The sequence below is a fragment of the Euprymna scolopes genome, chromosome 3, assembly GCF_053919585.1.
Source record: "Euprymna scolopes isolate OS-2025 chromosome 3, ASM5391958v1, whole genome shotgun sequence".
Classification (NCBI taxonomy): domain Eukaryota; kingdom Metazoa; phylum Mollusca; class Cephalopoda; order Sepiida; family Sepiolidae; genus Euprymna; species Euprymna scolopes.
The window spans coordinates 108,741,044-108,760,396 of record NC_136484.1 but is presented as its reverse complement, the minus strand read 5'-3'; the positions used below and the strand labels follow the sequence as shown (position 1 = coordinate 108,760,396).

General features: G+C 33.9%; 1 protein-coding gene across 3 annotated transcripts in view; it reads right to left on the bottom strand.

The window, feature by feature from the left end:
* LOC145258076 (uncharacterized) overlaps window positions 1-19,353 on the bottom strand; it is a 546,496-nt gene that overhangs the window by 135,053 nt on the left and 392,090 nt on the right. For all 3 annotated transcript variants that reach the window (XM_080115806.1, XM_080115809.1, XM_080115818.1), the window contains one exon: window positions 6,201-6,315. In XM_080115806.1, the coding sequence (XP_079971932.1) occupies window positions 6,201-6,315 (115 nt within the window). The remainder of the gene's footprint in view (window positions 1-6,200; window positions 6,316-19,353) is intronic.

Below are 19,353 nucleotides of genomic sequence, written 5' to 3'. Positions count from 1 at the left end.
GTACTTTAAATGGAATGTGTTCTGATGAACTCATAGCACTTGTGCCCCGTCGGCGTACATACTTCCGACCAAACCGACAAGCAGCAAAATTCCAACCCCATCACTGTTAAGGTCCCTACATGCTGGAAAGCCTTCTACTTTAATAGTTTCTTGCCTTGGACTGCTAGACTTTAAAATTCCCTCCCTGTTTCCTGCTTTCTCTCACTCTAATATGAACAAACATCTTGCTGCTTAACTTCTCACAGTCACCAGTTAGTCACGACCCCAAATAGTAGCTCCTTGTTAAGAGTGACAATATGCCTTGTTTAGGGAGATAAGGAATTTTAAAAAATAATATGCAGTGTATGTCGCATGAAGGCTTTACAAACAAATTATACTAATAATCTATTTCTGGTATTTTTACTTCCTTTATATTTGAATATGAGATTTTTTTTTTCGTTTTCACCCCAAACAAAGGCTACTATAGGGAACATAAGTTGCAGGGATACTATGTAGGGAGTTGAGTAGCGAGATGTCCGTTCACATTACACTTGAACTTCTGCATATCAGTACAGTTGGGAAAGCAGGAACCCAAAAGGGAATTCCAGAGTTTAGCAGTTCTAGGGAAGAAACTATTAGAGTAGAAGGCCTTCTTACATATAGGGATCTCTACTATGTAGGAGTGGGATTTTGCTATTTGTTGGATTTCTCAAGGGTAATTATGTCGAGGAGGTACAAGGGCTTGTAGTTCGTCAGAGCATCTTCCATTAAAATACGTGTAGAAAAGGCAAAGGGATGCAGCATTTCGTCGATGGGACAGAGGTTGAAGCTAAGATGACAGTTTAGGACCTATCAGGTTGGCGACTCTCTTTTGAATCCTGTCCAGAAGTTAGAGGTTAGTAGCAGATGCACCAGCCCAAACGTAACAACAATACTCCATACATGGGCGAATGGTGGCCTTGTAAAGATAAAGGATACTTTCAGGCGTAAGTAGCTTTCTAGCACGGTAGAGAGAGCTCACCTTCCTTGCAGCGGCCTTGCCAATACTCTCAGTGATTACGGTTATGCGACAAATATATTAATTCAGAATTAGCTCAACAGACACGTTTTATTGAATCGATTAGAGGTATAAGTTCATAGTTTAAGACGTTAAATTCTGTGCTATAACACAAATCTATAAAATAGCGTCTTTAATACCATGAGTCTTTTTTTTAGATGAAAGACATGTTCCCACGTGGCAACATGGCTGACTTATAAATAAAATAGGTTATCGAGGCGGGCATATTAGGGCGTGGATTATTAGGGCGTCGCATATTGTATAGTATTTTTGCCAAATGTTTAAATTTTTATTGTAACACGAGTCATTTTTAGAAACGGAGAAAGCGGGTAATTACCCTGGTGCTCTTGTCAGAGGTGTACCGAGACTTCTTATATAAAACCTGCGATAATAATTATTATAACTATAAATAATAACTATAAAATGAATTAGATGGGATGTATGGCGTGCCATTTCTAATAACTGCTTCATACGTGATTTATCATTATCATCACTATCATTTTGAGCCTCAGCCGAGATTGGACTTACTACACCTTTCCAGTATTCCCTATCCGTCATAGCACCCAAAAGAATTGTCCTTAAAGATAAATGTATCTCGTTGTATCCTATCTGGTAAAGTTAACTTTCGTGGTCGATTGTGAGATGATGGTTACCTCCACCGTGCAAATGATGGAACAAGATCATCTGTGGCACGTGCACAATGCCCAGCAAACTGAACAAGTCTTTTACAAACTGAGGTTGATATTCTCGGTAAGTCTCAATATCTCATTTCTAGAGTTGGGTGGTATCGCTATGAGAGATTAAGTACTCTTCTCAAAAGACATGTGTAACATCCATCCAAACGACGCTGTTGTTTTGCTGAAAGAATCCAAGTTTTCAGATCGATAGTGTAAGCTTAGCTAAGATGAATGTGCGATACATTTATACATTTGGTGATTTGCAGCAAGTTTTAATGAATGTTAGCGTTTTATCGTACAATGCAAACTAAAATGTTGTAAAAGTTACCGATTTCTTTTGTTGTAGCTTAGTAAACTTGAAATAACGCGCCCTGCCACTTGCAAACAACTCGACAGCTGTCAGCAGTTCAAGATTCAAAGATGACGTGCATAGGGGTGCCTTAGTGTAGGAAACGGAACGGCCGTGTGGCATCTCAGTAAGATTGGACATTTTGAACTGGGAAGATTTTGTTAGAAACAGAGGTGATAAGACATCACTGCCGATGCGATCCTCTATCTGTAAAAGAGCCAGGTGCGCCCTACAATGGAATACTGTTGCCACATCTAAACAGGAGCTGCTCGGGACGTCCTATCCTGCCTTGATAGAGTTCAAAACCGGCTTCGAGGCCTGGTAGGCGATGCCTGTTTTTTCTTCCCTGCAACGTCTTTCCTATAAAAGAGACGTCGCGAGACCCTTTCTGCTCTATCGCTATTTTCATGGAAAGTGTTAGCCTGAACTCCAATCTATGGTTCATCCGTCGCCAAACCTTCACAAAAAACACTGGCTAAAACCATTATATATGATTTCCCCACTCTCTGCGCCTCAATGTAAACGCAGATTCCATGAATAAAGCTTCTTTCCTGGAACTGCCGCATTTGGAACACTGTCCCGCTGGCATGCTTCCCGGCTAAATACAACATGGTAGCCTTCAAATCAAATGTAAACAAGTTCCTGTTAGGTCGTCCTCATAAATAATCAAATTTCACCCAATTTACATCATTTGCGATTACTTCACTACCACCTTATATTTATTACCCCTTATCCTCGATTGGCCTTCATGCCTTGATAAGTGGTGACCCCAAGTAAAAAAAGGTCATAAAAACCGTCAGTCGTTAAAACACACTTACCGCGCTCTCTCTCTCTCTCTCTCTCTCTCTATCTATCTATCTATCTCTCTATCTATCTATCTCTTCCTCGCTCTCTCTCTCTTTCTCTCTCTCATTGAGAACAATAAAATAAAACAGTTTCATTTTACTTTTTTAACATTGTTTGTTTTTTATTTTCATGTAAATTATGTAATTTCCATGTTGACGCAAGTTAAGCCCCTTCCCCTCTAACCAAAATGTGCCGCGTTTAAATCTGGCTCTGGTTAGAAACTATCAATTTTCGTCCAGAAAAACTCTTCTTTAATTTAAAAAAAAAAATCAGATATTTAAAAATGCTTACATTTTTTATGGAAATCGCTCCAGACAAAACATAAAGCCACTTTATGTAAGAAACTAAAAAATACCACTTTATGGTGAAAAACTACCAATAATAAGTGCTGATAGATTCCGACTCAGAAAATAGCAATTCTTCCCCCTTTGCCATAAACGTCGCTCATTCTGTGTCCCATTTTTAGAGTTGAAAAGTTTTATTTGTATCAGTTTTTGTTTTATTTTGTTGTCAAAATTGCGTCGCTATTCATATTGTTTCTATCATTTAATTTTATTAGTGCATACTAGTGGGACCTGTGGATATTCCACGGCGAACTCTTTCATATCTAATATATTGATGTTGACATTCAGCGTAAATGGAGACGCCTTGATATTAGTGTAGCTCTTTTGTTAAAAACTGCAAAAAGTATTTATCTAAGCTAGCAGGAACGCCCGGCGTAGCCTGGTCGTAAAGTACGCTTAAATATGAAAGTTTAATTCTTGCAGATTTCGTATATATTATTGTAGAGTAAATGTTCAATCGATTTGTATGTATTATAAAGTTGCGATTTCAAAAATAAAAAAATATATCCATATGACGTAGGTGCATAAGCTCGAATCGAAACCGAAACCAAAACTTATGAAAAGTATATATATATATATATATATATATATATATATATATATATATAATATAATATAATATAATATAATATAAAAACTTGAGTTGCTTCAGCTATAATCAAAACCTAATTTTAAAATTATGAAGAATTCTTGGTAAAATCATTTAGAAAAAAAATTGATTGCTGGAGTTCCATCAGCTATAATCGAAACCGAAACCAAAACGTATAAAGAATTCTTGGTAAGATTATTTATAAAAAAATTATGGTTTAAATGCCATCAACTATAATCGAAACTGAAACCAAAACTCATGACGAATTCTTGGTAAAATTATTTATAAAAAAACAAATAGACTACTGGAGTGTCTTCAGCTATAATCGAAACTGAAACCAAAACTGATGAAGAATTCTTGGTAAAATAACTTATTACAAGAGATGGAAGTCCGTAACAATTAAACGACAGTCACTCGGATTTAAGCGTGACACACAAAATAAATAGCACACACGCTATCCTTTTAATATGTAGATGATTCATGAGACAGTTGCGAACAATGGACTCGGCTGTGGCCTATTCAAATCTGATCGGATCTACTGCAACTATTTAGTTCTTCTAAATCAACTCTAATGAGAAGAGAAAGCACCTGTCAGAATCATGTCTATCAATTAAGTAGAAATTGTCCAGCTATTACCCGCAACTTCATTTATTGATAACGCTTGAATTTAGGAGATTTGGCTTCAATCCTGGATCTCATAGAATTAATCATTTACAAACTATTTAGTTACGAAATGTACATATATAAAAGAAAGTCATCTACACATCATTCGTGTTTAAAACATGCGCGTCGATGTCGGCATAAACTCAGCTACCAACGATTGACATGACGTCAAAAGAAACATGATTAATGATTTACAACAGATATTGGGAAAAAGAAACATATGGATCAGACAGCAAACTTGCGTAAACGACATCATGACCACAATACAAACGGCTAAACATAGACTAACAGGTCATCATTTGAGATCTATGTACAACAGATAGACATTTAGAGCGACACTGAGACAATAGAAAAGACCAAAACGGTAGGGATATGGCCCTTCACAGTTGGAAGATTATATTTATAAACGATGCTGCTAGGAACTGACGAATCAGATTAATTCACGTTCTGCTACCAACCAATCAGAAATCAGTATTGCTCCATAAAAAATTAAATCTTTTTCTTTTGCAACTTTGCATATATTTTCTTCGTGTCAACACGGGAAGAATCTTTTGTTCTATGGCTTCTAATTCAAGAACTGTCTACTGAGAACCAGTCACCACCAGGACTTGAACAGAACAACTAACCGTCGAAAACTGTCCTGAAACTAAACATGGCTTCCAACTCAAGAATAAATAAATGAATAAATAAATTTTAAAAAAACGTTGTAGAGAGGAACTCGCACTTGGATAGGATAGCCATTTTCTAAATGGACAACATGAAAAATAAAAGAAGTCCACTTTGAACATTAAGCGAAATATGTCTAATGAATATATCATGTCCGTTTTGACATACGGTAGCTAAACTTGGCCACTTAATAATACAGCAAAAAAAAAATGGCTAAGAGTTGCACAATGCAAAATGGAACGCAACTGGCACGATTTCAGTCTACGAGAAAGTAAATAGAATACGGCAAACTGGCGTAAACGACATCATACGAACAGGTGACGGGCAGGTTACGTTTCGTGATGTACAGACAACAGATGGACATCGAGAGCAACAGATAATGAAACTAGAGACAATGGAAGAGATCGAGAGGACCGTGAAGAGACGATCTCGACAGCCAACTGGGTCCTACATGACCAGGCCCAGCCAGAGACAGGAGAAGATGGAAGAAAATCAGGAGTGGTTGTGGTAGTGGTAATGGTGGCGATGATGATGATGATGATGATGATGATGATGATGATGATGAACAAAAGCCAACCAGAGAATCTAAATCATATAAAGCGCCTGGCATAATCTAATTCTTTGTAATAAACGCGATATTCTCTTCTTCCGTGCGCATACATGAACTCTTTTAAGTAATAAATTAGACTGACCCCCAGATCGTTGCCTGGGTCGTAGCGCAGGTTGTAACCAGATGAAATATAGGCTTTCATAAGTGGATGAAAAATAACGTACATCAAAAAAGAAAAAAAAAATGATACAATTTATAAAAATAAAAATCACAAAAACGTTTTCATAAAAAAGGAAAATAGAATATTGATTCTACAGCATTTAAAAGCTTGAATGCAAACACAAATTATCATATTTAACAAAATTATTAAATGCATGCACAACGCATGCATTACAAATATAAAGGCTACACTAATCGAATTGGTTGGGAAAATGGAAAACTATGTGAAATACGGGCTGGGTTAATTAATTCGGGACTTACCTGTCTTCGGAGAAAGGGGTATTTCTGTGTGTGGATTAGGTAGGGTACAGTCCACGGCATAAAGAGGCAACTCTTGACTGTTTCGGATCCATAAATCCGGTGTTTCATTTCTGGCCTAAAAATAAATGTAAAAATAAAAAAAAAAAACAATATTTAATAAATAAACAAGAAAGTGTATTATTGGTACTCCGACAAAAGGAGGGTGAACCTGTAAATACACTCTTATCCGTTCGTTCATTCGCACTTTTACGCCTTGGATTTTTTTTTTAATTTTGCGCAAACATTAAGCATGGTATGAGTAAAAAAAAGTAACAGAACGGATTTTCTGGGAAAACTCCGGTTGCCCCTTCTAGGGATGCCTTTCGGGTTAAAATGGCTAAAATCGACACTTTTGTGCTTATTAAAAAAAATTGGTGACTTGGATTTTTATAAAACTTTCCTAAAAGTTATAACTAACTGATTTCTATATAATTTTGTTTGTATATACTTCGCGATAACTCTTGGGTGTGCCCCAGGGGCTCTTTTTAGGGCTAATAAAAACACTCCATTTTTGGGACTATTTTACCATATTTGTCCAAAATTTTCTGTGCATGTCCATTTAGCAGTTTTGTATGGTGCTGGACTCAAATTTAAATATGTTAAGGCCTTGGGGACTTTGTGAGTAAATGGGGGGGCAAATGATGGACTTAGTCATTTCTTCTTGTGTTTTTTTTTTCATGGTGCAGAACTCAAATTTACACATGTTAAGGCCTAAAACTGCACTGTTTGTTAATTTTCACCAGGATTTGACTTGCCCTGGGGACTTTGGGGGCTAAATGGAGGGAGGGGTGGGCAAATGCTGAACTTAGTCATTTTTTATGCCTCGTTCACTGTGCACTCACGGGGGACCATGAATGCTTCACTTGTTTTCATACTAGTACTACTAGTGGTGGATACACTTTGTTTTTTTTAATGTGTTTTCTGTTGCTTATATTAACACTTTTTCTTCGTTCTCGTCGTTGCTTTATGTAGTACTAGCTGGCCGCCTGGTTTTGCCCGGTCGTAAAATACGCTTAAAGATAGTATTTTAATTTATGCAAATTTCTGATTTATTATTACAATGCAACCCGGATATAAGAGAGGTCACCCGGGAGGGGGTATAGTTCTATTATATCCGGGTTGCATTGTACATTAACACAGACTCTAATTTGGGACCATGGAAAATCTCTCTTATGTCTGTTGTTCTTATATTCGGTCTCTTATATTCGAGTTACACTGTATAAGGGAAATTCTCTATCGATTATATTTTATCTTGTAGTCAATCTATAGTAGTGATTTTAAAAGTTTAAAAAAATATGACTTGGGTGCCATCAGCCAGAAGCATTTAGGGCTCCATCTTCTATTATATAAATCTCACCTGTCTGTTTAAAGGTATGTATGCATGTATGTATGTATGTATGCATGTATGTATGTATGTATGTCTGCCTCAAACTTTCGACGACGGATTTTCACGAGATCGGTATCGCTTTGAAGGTCAACCCTTCGGATGACAAATATCGAAAAATTGGCTAAAACAGTAATTCCTTCGCCCTCAACTGGGTACTTTTCTACAAGGATGGTCGGGGTTTTTGCGTCTTATCAGTGGATTGACTTCATTTAATTTCAACGTTATGAACAATCAGTGGATTGACTTCATTTAATTTCAACGTTATGAACATGGAGCATCTGTAAGACGTCAGGGTTTTTTTTTCACTTTCTTTTTTCTTTTCCGTCTTCGCGTCACAGGTTCGAGCCTGCCTGCCTGCTTACTACCACTTTTTTTTTTGGCTCAACACACACTTCGAAACACCTGGCCAACGTCGGACACCCAGGCTAGAAATCAAATAGATCCCACACTGTTCACAATGTTCTAGCATCTGTCCCAACACCGCAATCACTGTGCTTGTTTAACAAGTAATACAATGAAATGTAATAACACAAACTTGCTGATCTGATGGCCTCTCGGCGTAAATAAACACGGTCAACAGACAATTTTTTAGATCCCATCTGTATACTGTGGAGGCCCCGATATACAGAGGGATTTTCTATTAGTTTTTCCCTTGAACTGGTAGCCTTTAGAATTCCATCCCTGACTGATATGAAGAAAGTTCAATGCAATGTAAACAAACATATCGCTGCACAACATTACACTTAGGATTCTTCTACAACTCTGGTTCTTAATTCCCACTAGTTTCTTACGTCTCAATGACGATGTGTTTTGTTTTGGGTGAAAAAATAATAATAAATAAATAAGATGATGATGATGATGATGATGATGGCTATATAGACTGAAAAGAGATAGTTTTTTTTTTCTATTTGTTATTTTATCATTAATATTTCATATTCTTCGCCTTAAGGCTTCCCATTATAGAGATGTGCGTATGTAAATAATTGTGCATCTGTATATGGTGGTGTGCGCGTGTGTACGTGTATGTGTATGCAGGCGGGGCGATGTTTTGCGTACTGATAAAGTCGTATAAAAACTTAATTCATCATTTATCAATTTACTTTTATAGTCAGCCGAACTAAATATGATACATGGCAGGATTTAAAAAAAAAAAACAAAAAAAACGAGGAAGAAACCAAACAATGTTGTATTATGCAATTATTTCTATATTTGTCTCGAAAGTAAACAATTTACGTAGATTTATATGACTATCTCTCTCTCTCTCTTTCTCTCTCTCTCTCTCTCTATATATATATATATATATATATATATTATAAATGTTTATTTTTGAAATATTGTTAATTTCAATGTATACCGTTTTCGTTTAACAGGTTGAGACTGTTATGATTAAAACCGAATCACATATCAATGTATCTATTTTATAGGTGCAGAGCATATATAGTACAAAACGTTGTTGAAATTCAAAGACTTACATTTTTTTTTCTCTTTTAAAACTTGTTTATTTCATCTTCCATTTCTTCATTACATTCTATCCATTAACGAAACGACTGAAAAAATGTAAATCTTTGAATTTCAACAAAGTTTTGTACTATATATATATATATATATATATATATATATATATATATATATATATATATATATATATATATATGAGGGTCGTGTCCAAAGTAAAGCCTACTTTCCTTAACTCAAAAAGTTATACAGCTACGAGGACGAGGGTGGTACCATTAAAACGAACAACATTTCGTGCTCCAAGATTTATTTTTCTACATAGTCACTACCGATGTTGGTGCATTTTTGCCAACGATGAACAATGGCTGTGCATGGGCATCCGAAACGCGCTTTATCATACGAGAGTGGTTCCATAATTTTGACTACAATGTCGTTGTCTATAGCAACGAAATCCTTCACGATGGCCGTTTTCGGAGAGTCGATCATGCTGCGGACGTGTTTGATGGTCTTGGCATCCATCAAGAAGTAATAGTCAAGGAACTTGCAGTCGGGTGAGGAGCGTGTCCATATGTTCGGCGACCAGTGGCGAGAGACACTGTTGACCAGTCACGCCTGGGCGATATTGGCCTTGTGTGCAGGAGCTTAATTCTGTTGGAAGACGTAAGGGCATTCGGTGGCGATCCCGTTTATCAAAGGTTTTGTCAGGCTACTCAGCACTCTTAGAGAAGACTTCTTAGCATTCGAACCAAAATCAAAGTGTAGTATCTGTTCTTCATATGCTACATTTCAATTTCTTGTTTTCTGTCTCTAGAGGAGAAATCCTTCACGACTGAGACAATTTTTGTTTTTGCTCCCCTACTCCACGTTAAAAAACGGCCCTGGCGTCCAACTCTTTTCCGTGGGGAGGCAAAGTAAGTAGGTACTCTTTATCAAGGGTCGGATTTTGCTGCAATATCCTGCATATATATATATATATATATATATATATATATATATATATATATATATATATATATATATATATATATAATGTTTATTTATTTTAGGAATATTGTTCATTTTCATTTCAATGTATACCGTTTTCATTTAATCGGTAGAAACTGTTACCGAAAAAACAGAATCTCCGTTAAATACTAATATATACTAATATATACTAATATATATATATATATATATATATATATATATATATATATATATATATATATATATATATATATAACGTAAATTATGAAAATACAATATAAAAATGAGAATAATCAGGCTAAAATTCGTGGAATTTGTTTTACTGAGTGTTTTAATATATACAGGTGATCTTTAGACCAGCTAGCTAACCAATCGGATTCGTTATTCTCTTCCACGGGTTAATGTTTCCATTAGCTAATGGCGGGTTTTATCCCAGACAAATATTCGGCTAGCTTTTACTTCATCTTCTTTTTTCTGTTTTGTCGAGAATTAATTTGGTCATTTTTTTTTTTTTTTGTAAATGTGTTGAATTAACAGGCGATCTTATTCTAACACATACGTGTTTGTTTTTTTCTTACTTGACTTATATTTGTGATATTATGAGGAGCATTGAAGATGAATTTTTTGGTATTGTATAAAAAATAAAACTAAATAAAATATTCTAGATTGGTTTAGAAACGATCGTATGCCATTTCCCACCCCCCATTTTTACCCCAAACAAGGCACAGTGCCACTTTGATGTAGGGGGCTATTATCGGGGACATAAGTTGTAGGAATACTATGTAATGGGGTCTAGCAGCAAGGTGTCTGTTCAGATTACACTTGAACATGTCAGTACAGTTAGGAAAACATGAACCCGGAAGGGAGTTCTGGAGTCTAGAAGTTCTGGGGAAGAAACTATTAGAGTAGAAGTACTTCTTGCATCTAGGGATCTCTATTGGGTAGGGGTGGGATTTTGCTGATTGCCGCGTTTGTCAGAGGTATTTACGTCGAAGAGGTACCCACCATTAAAATATTTGTAAAATAGTTAGAGGGGTGCAACATTTCTTCGATAAGACAGAGGTTGTAGCTTGGTTCAGGACATATCAGGCTGGCGATTCTCTTTTGAGCCCTGTCCAGGAACCAGAGGCTAGTAGCAGGTGCACCAGCCCAAATGTGAAACCAATACTCCATGCGTGAGCGAATGGTGGCCTTGTAGAGGTACAGGATACTTTCAGGCGTAAGTAAATCTTTTAGCACGACAGAGAGAGCCTACCTTTCTCGCAACGGCCCTGTGAATGCTCTCACTGTATCTGTTCCAGTACATGTTCCCTGTGGACGTTAAGCCGAGGAATTTGAAGGAAGTACTTTCAGGTAATGTATCTTTAGCCATATCTATATTTGCCGAGTTTGGATTCTTGGAACTGATGTAAATAAGGTGCTGAATGTGATTTTTCTCAACAGACTAAACAGACTATATATTTGTGTGGTTATATCTATGCGTGTGTGTGTGCGTGCATGTGTGTGTGTGTGTGTGTGTGTGTGTGTGTGTGTGTGTGTGTGTGTGTGTGTACACAGATGTATACGTTTACACTTTAGGCTGATTTAGCTCAGACCACTTTGACTGTTCCAGTTTAAAAAGCGAAACATACATCAGAAAAATGTCACCTACTCTCTCGACATATTTGACCTTTGTGTCAATGAAAGAATCGAATGACGTGTGGACATTTTTTAAGATGAATTTTATAGAAAAAATTTTTAAGCGTTTTTTTTTTTTTAAATGGCCAAATAAGTGAAAAACAATAATGACATTTCAAAACACTGAAAGAGAGAAAAAGAAAGGATGAAATCTAGAAAACGAAGTCAAGAAATTGATGTGTTATTCTTCGATCTCAAAACATACAATGCGTTATCGATTTTCTTTAAGTAATGCATATATCCTCTTATAATAATAATATAGAAACAAACGTCTTGCTTATTTCATGTTGTGTGTTGCGTTAAAACCATAGAATATATTGACATCAATAATGTATACGAAAACACTCTTTTTATATATATGTGTGTGTGTGTGTGTGTGTGTGTGTGTGTGTGTGTGTGTGTGTGTGTGTGTGTGTGTGAATGACTACTTCATTTAATCACATAAATTAATATACGAGGATGTAATTTTATGCGTAAAATTTCAGTATTTACTTCAACAGTGCTCACTACATAGGTAGAGCTAGGTATATATTTTCATAAATTACTATATGTATATGTGTGTGTGTATAGTTTTATATATATATATATACATGCAAGTAAGCAGATAGATAGCTAAGATGATTATACATGAATACGTTTTTCGCCATATTTAAGTTCATCAGTGTGACATAATACTTTTTAGACTGATACTACTTTTATTATCTATATGTTTTTACTGTTACTATGAATAATAATAATAATAATAATAATAATAATAATAATAATAATAATAATAATAACAATTGCCGATTATAATACAAATATAATAATGAAATTGTGACTGACCGTTCTTCGGTTAATCACATCCAGGTGTCAAAAACCTAAAGATATTTCGACGATAGTTTGAAAACGTTCGTGATACATGTGGAAAAAATTCATTGTTTTTTTTAATTATATTTTTTTTATTTATTGTTATTATTTTGAGAGTAAAACTATTAAAAGAGATTTGAAAAAGCTAGGAAAACGGAGGAATGCGGTTAGGTTTTACAGTGTGTGTATATATATATATACATATATATATATATATATATATATATATATATATATTACATGTATTATTCAGTAGTACATTTAAAATAAAATGCAAAGAATATTTAAAATAAAGTAAATGGAAACAAATGGAAAATTCAGAAAGAATGGAATTGGTATTCTTAGTATTCTGCTCGTGTGCAGACGTGCACTTACATTTACTTCTATCGATCTGGGTCGATATATATATATATATATATATATATATATATATATATATATATATATATATATATATACATATATATACATATATATACATATATATGCATATATATACATATATATACACATATATATTAATATATATGCACATATATATACGTATATATGCATATATACTTATATATGTGCATATATATATGCATATATATACATATATATTTATATATATACATATATATACATATATATACATATACATATATATGCATATATATACATATACATACACATATATATACATATATATATACATATACATATATATACATATATATACATATACATATATATACATGTATATACATATATATACATATACATATATATACATATATATACATATACATATATATACATATACATATATATACATATATATACATATACATATACCTATACATATATATACATATACATATATATATATATATATATATATATATATATATATATATAGCCTCAATATTTTGTTGGGGCGAAATTTGTTTTTACACTTGAATGCCGCATCTTGTTGTCTGGTATATTGAACGTTTTTACGCTGAATTTGTGATATAGAGACGATAGTTCGGTTTGCGTCTTTTCCATGAAAGTTTTTACTAGATTTCATAGTCTATTTCCTTTTATTATTATTTTACTGATCATTTTATTTCAAAATAAAAACTTCAGTACATTTTTAAGATCTGTTTCATTTGCAAGGAACAATAGATATTTATATGGCAATACGGGATATTTTCCCTGTAGACTCATCAGAAACAAATAGAAACTTCCCAAACATAAATATGCATAACTATGTAATAGGCAAATTTCGGGAAAAAAAAAACAACAAAACAGTTCACATCTATTCAATCCTCAGTTTAGGAGTTTTTTTTTGTTTTGTTTTGTTTTGTTTTGTTTAATTGGCGGAGGGAGCTTTTTACAAAAAATAATAAAACATTATCATCCGTACTCTGTTGTAATATACAAGCAAACACGGAGGTTCTGATTTTAAAAGGGATTGGTGTCCTTGACAAATAGAAAATATTTGCAAGAGAATACATTTACACAAAACCTATGCATTAAAAACCAATTTCAACTCTATTACAGGGTGACCCAATAAAAAACGGGCCCAACTCTAATTAGGCCCCGTTTCTTAGTGTTTTGTCCGAATGAAATGAAACTTTGATCATAACTAGTTTATTATATTCAAAACATCACATCAAAACACTAGAGTTTTTGGCCTTTTTTTCTACGTTGACTGTAAAATGCTCAGAAAAACTACTGAATATCCTCTGTTTTTTGGGGTCACCCTGTATTACTAAGCAAACAATCCAAACAATGCCTCCCACCACTCTCCCTACCCTTTTATATTCGATCTACTTTTTCCCCTCACAATTTCCAATAAATTTACACTATATCTTTCTCATCATCACTAGACGTTTATGTATAAAGTGGCACTTCATGTAAATAAAATTAATGTTTTACTATGAATGGGGCCTGGTTTAAAGATCGAAATGGCGACGTTTTAAACCAATGGTTCTCAACCTTTTTTAATCATGACTTTCTTTTCTTTTTAATGTATTTAGGTGAACCCTTATAGCTTATTTTATTTTTCAGTAATGTAAAGAAAACCAAAGAACATATATCAGCAGTTTATCTTGAAGGAAGACTGAACCGATATTAACGTTTCATGTACCATAGGGGTCCACATGGATCCCGGTTGAGAACCATTGCTAAAAATATGGATGTCATTATTTTATTAAGTTTGTTTCGATGCAAATCCATTAATACCTTACTATATCAAGATAAAAGTTCCATATACCAGCAATGGAAATAAAAAATTTTATACCAGTAATGGAAATAAAGTTCCATATACCGGCAATGGAAATAAAATGTTTATATACCGGCAATGGAAATAAAATGTTTATATACCAGCAATGGATATAAAATTTTTATATATCAGCAATGGATATAAAGGTTTTATATACCAGCAATGGCAATAAAAGTTTTATATACCAGCAACGGAAATAAAGTTTATATATACCAGCAATGGAAATAAAAGTTTTATATACAGCAATGGAAATATTTTTTTTTATACACCAGCAATGGAAGCAAAGGTCCATATACCAGCAATGGAAATAAAGGTTTTATATACCAGCAATGGAAATAAAATTTTTAATATACCAGAAATAGAAATAAATGATTTATATACCAGCAATGGAAATAAAGTTTTATATACCAGCAATGGAAATAAAGTTTTATATACCAGCAATGCAAATAAATGTTTTACATACGAGCAATGAAAAAAATCTTTTAAATACCAGCAATGGAAATAAAGTTCTATATACCAGCAATGAAAATAAAAATTTTATATACCAGCAATGAAAATATTTTTTTTATACCAGCAATGGAAATAAATGCTTAAAAAAAAATCTAAAAGAATCCTTTTCGCATTGGAAACTAAATATGATTATAATACTCCCAAATAACGATTCCAATAACCCCGAAAGTATCGATTCTCAGTTAGATTCCGTCGAATTAATCGTCCCAGCACTAACACACACACACACACATCTATTATATAAAGCTGAACGTCTGTGTGTGTGTGTGTCTGTGTGTGTGTGTGTGTGTGTGTCTCTGTGTGTGTGTGTGTGTCTAGTCACGAATAGGCTCCTATATGGTTGACTATTATAGAAAACTGATCACATATAATGATAGAAGATGTATCTAGACACAGGAATGGGTATGTTTGATCTGCCATAATGATGATTCATTTAAATTGCGGCGTCTGCGTACGCGCCTGGTCCACAAAGTATGGAAATAAAAAATTAAAAAATAAAAAAAACGTTTACAAGTGTTTTTGATATAGATGTATATAATAATACTTTGATAAGTATGTTTAAACTTAAATAGGGATGGTATAATAAAATTGTGGGGTCTGCGTTCGCGCCTGGCCTCCATAGAATGGAAATACGCACAAACTTTAATAAAGACTTTTCATATCTATCTGCGAAAGTATACTTTGCTAATTACGTTTCAACTTGAAGAAATATGGTATAGTAAAATTATGGGGTTTCGTTCGCTCCTTACCTCCATAGAATGGAAATATGTCACAAAGTTTAACAAGTTTTTAATATAGATCCACAGAATATTGTGATAAGTATAAGGTATGGTATAATAAATTATGGGGTTTATCTATTTTATTTTTACTTTCATCATATTTTGCTTTGGTTTTGATACCTCCAAATTTGAAGCTATCTCTTTACAACCCTTCCTTTTCATAACCTATCATACTTTCATAAATCAGAGTCCATTTTCTGTAGGCTGTTTTTGAACCCAGTCAACGACGGGTACTTTTGATAGTATAATATATATATATATATATATATATATATATATATATATATATTTATGTATGTAAGTATGTATGTATGCGAGACCAATGTCCCAGCGTTGCCAGAAAAAATTGAAGGACCCAAGGACTTTCTGCTCGTATCCTGGACCGTATATTACTATTTTTGTTCATATTTTTTCGTAAGTCTTCGACAAAAGAAGAAGTAGTAGTAATAATAATAATAATAACGACAACAACAACACTAAATATCAGCTGTCCGCTTCCTTTTTTTACTTATTTAGAAATGCATTAACCAACAGCAATTAATGATACTTACGATTTTGCCTGTCTTCGCGTATTGGTAAGAACAGCAACAGAAATGATTCATTGTCTTTTTACAAATAATAAATTACGATTTGTTAACAATGAAAACCTATATTTATTCAGAGGAAATAATGATTAATTCAAATGTATGAATTCTCTGTTTCTAACAAAGAAGTCGGAAATATCAGGATTTTATTGTTCAGTTTAAGTTTTCTATCCAAATATGGCGATTAAAAAAAGCGTTCAATGAAAGAATCACTTCCGGTTTGGTTTTGTAAAAATACCGTAATGCAAACGAAACAAGTATTTTTGTAAGTTTAGGAAATGCTATTTGTAAATGTAATCTGAGGATTACTATGCCTTTCATTTTCTTTTGTTTTTGCTTTTTATGTTAATAAAAAGAAACTAACTGCAAATATTAATAATTACTATGCATCAAAATTAGTTCTGAATGACTTTATCTGCTTAAAGTGACGGTTTTCACGCATGAATCGAAGAACTGAAAATGTTATGCAAATTTTTTCTAAGCGAAATTTACAAAAATGCAGAATACGATGTTTATATTTTAAAATTATTAAAAAATTACAAAAGTATCTTTGGAAAGTAAATAATAGTAAAAAAAATTTCAAATTGTTTTTTTTTTAACATATTAAGTTTATACCGTTTTCCGCTGAACGATGTTAGCGCTGTTTAAAAAATTAATGGAATTGCCTTCGTCCTAACAATCTTCCGAACAGGGATAAGTTTAATTTTGACAGAAACTTAATACAAATACATTAACGGCAGGGGTGTGAGTTCCGTTATAGAGGTGTTGATTTAATTTGAATGAAATAAAATACGCGTCAAATTCTAATTTTTTTAATCAGCCTAACTTTTCTGTATATATTCGATACAATAAGGAAACGTCGTGGGGTAATGGTTAAATGTGTAGACTAATGAAATGGCGTACAGGATTTGATAGGCTTAGAAAATATCTTGATCCAGAGTTTTAATCTCATTAAAATCATACGTATTCAACAATTCAGTATCGTTTTTCTGCTCCTTCAAAGATCCTTTTTATATGGAAAAAAAGAACGTTAATCTGATCATCTGATGACGACATGTCTCGGTAGAAATCGAATGACTTTTATAGATATAATAGCCTAAAACCGTAGATTGGTTTCCTAATGGAAAATCCGATGAAACCCGTCTGATTATTATAGAGTGCTCGATAGCGGATAGAGCTGGTATATAGTCTGTTTATTATACGAGTATTATTGATTACATAAGTTTCTGTGGAATCTTAATTCAGCGACATCACCTCATCAGACTAAAAAAAACAAATATATATATATATATTTAGTCTGATGAGATGATGTCGCTGCTTTAAGATTCCACTGAAACTTATGTAACCAATAATACTTGTATAATAAACAGACTATATACCAGCTCTGTCCGCTATCGAGCACTCTATAATAATCAGATGGGTTTCATCGGATTAAAAGTGGTGGCGGATGTCTATTTAAATAGACATTCCGACGAGTTACTTACGGGTGTCGCTTCTATGGTCGAGTGGGAGAACTGCCGACTGTCAACACGACGGTTCTATGTTCAATCCTTGGCTCGGGAGAGATGCTAGTGTAGCGGCACTGATGAGTTGTGATACAACGAAACAGGATTTTATGTCGATGACTACAAATATATATGTATGTATATATATATATATATATATATATATATATATATATGTGTGTGTGTGTGTGTGTGTGAAAGTGTCTTTGTGTGTCTGTCTGTCTGTCTGTACATTTCCCTACACAATATCTCTGTCAATTTTCAGTCTACAGACTCGAAATTTGTATATACAAGGTACTGAGATTTGAGAAATCGGTTTTGGACCAGAAATTTGGCTGTTAAGGGGTCAAAGTTGAACGATTTGACCTTTGAAAACTCTACCAAACCCCTCCGCGAATTCTGGGTCTTTACACTTGAAATTTTAGATAAAAGTTCCTTGTCGAATTCAAATGGCAGACAAATACGTCTCATTAGTTGATGAAGATGATGATGAATGCTGCTGCTGATGATGAAGATCAATGTTGCTGCTGTTAATAATAATAATAATAATAATAATAAACTAACATCACCATCCCACCACCACCTAAAAATTGTAGCGTCGGCGTTGACTGGCACTACACCAAGAGGGTCAAAAAACATAGAAAAACCGAGGATAGAAAGCACTAACCAGACCTCCACTGGATGATTGCGAAGAGGACTCGAATCTCATTGCCACTCAAATTCCAGTGATTATCAATGGTCAATTACAAGTAGTTGTTGCAATAATGCAAATTCATTTTCAACGGTTAGCGAAAGATTTGGAGATGACCTGTGTGAGAACTCTTAACAATAATAATAATAATAATAATAATAATAAATAAATAAATAAATAAATAAATGAAATAACGTAAGGAGCACCAAGAGAATCCAAGGCAACTGAAACTGAGGGAAAAAAAAGACTATAAACCACTCCCTTCTCAGAAAGGACATCAGCACCCGCTGATACCACACAAAATATTCGTGAATGGTCAATGAAAGAAGAAGGACCGAGGAGGGAGATCACTAACAAAAATTTTCACTGGATGAGTGTGAAGAGTACTGAGATCTTAGGAAGGCTTATTGTCACCAAAACTCGAGTGAAGACTAATTGTCATTGCCAGCAAGACACCAAA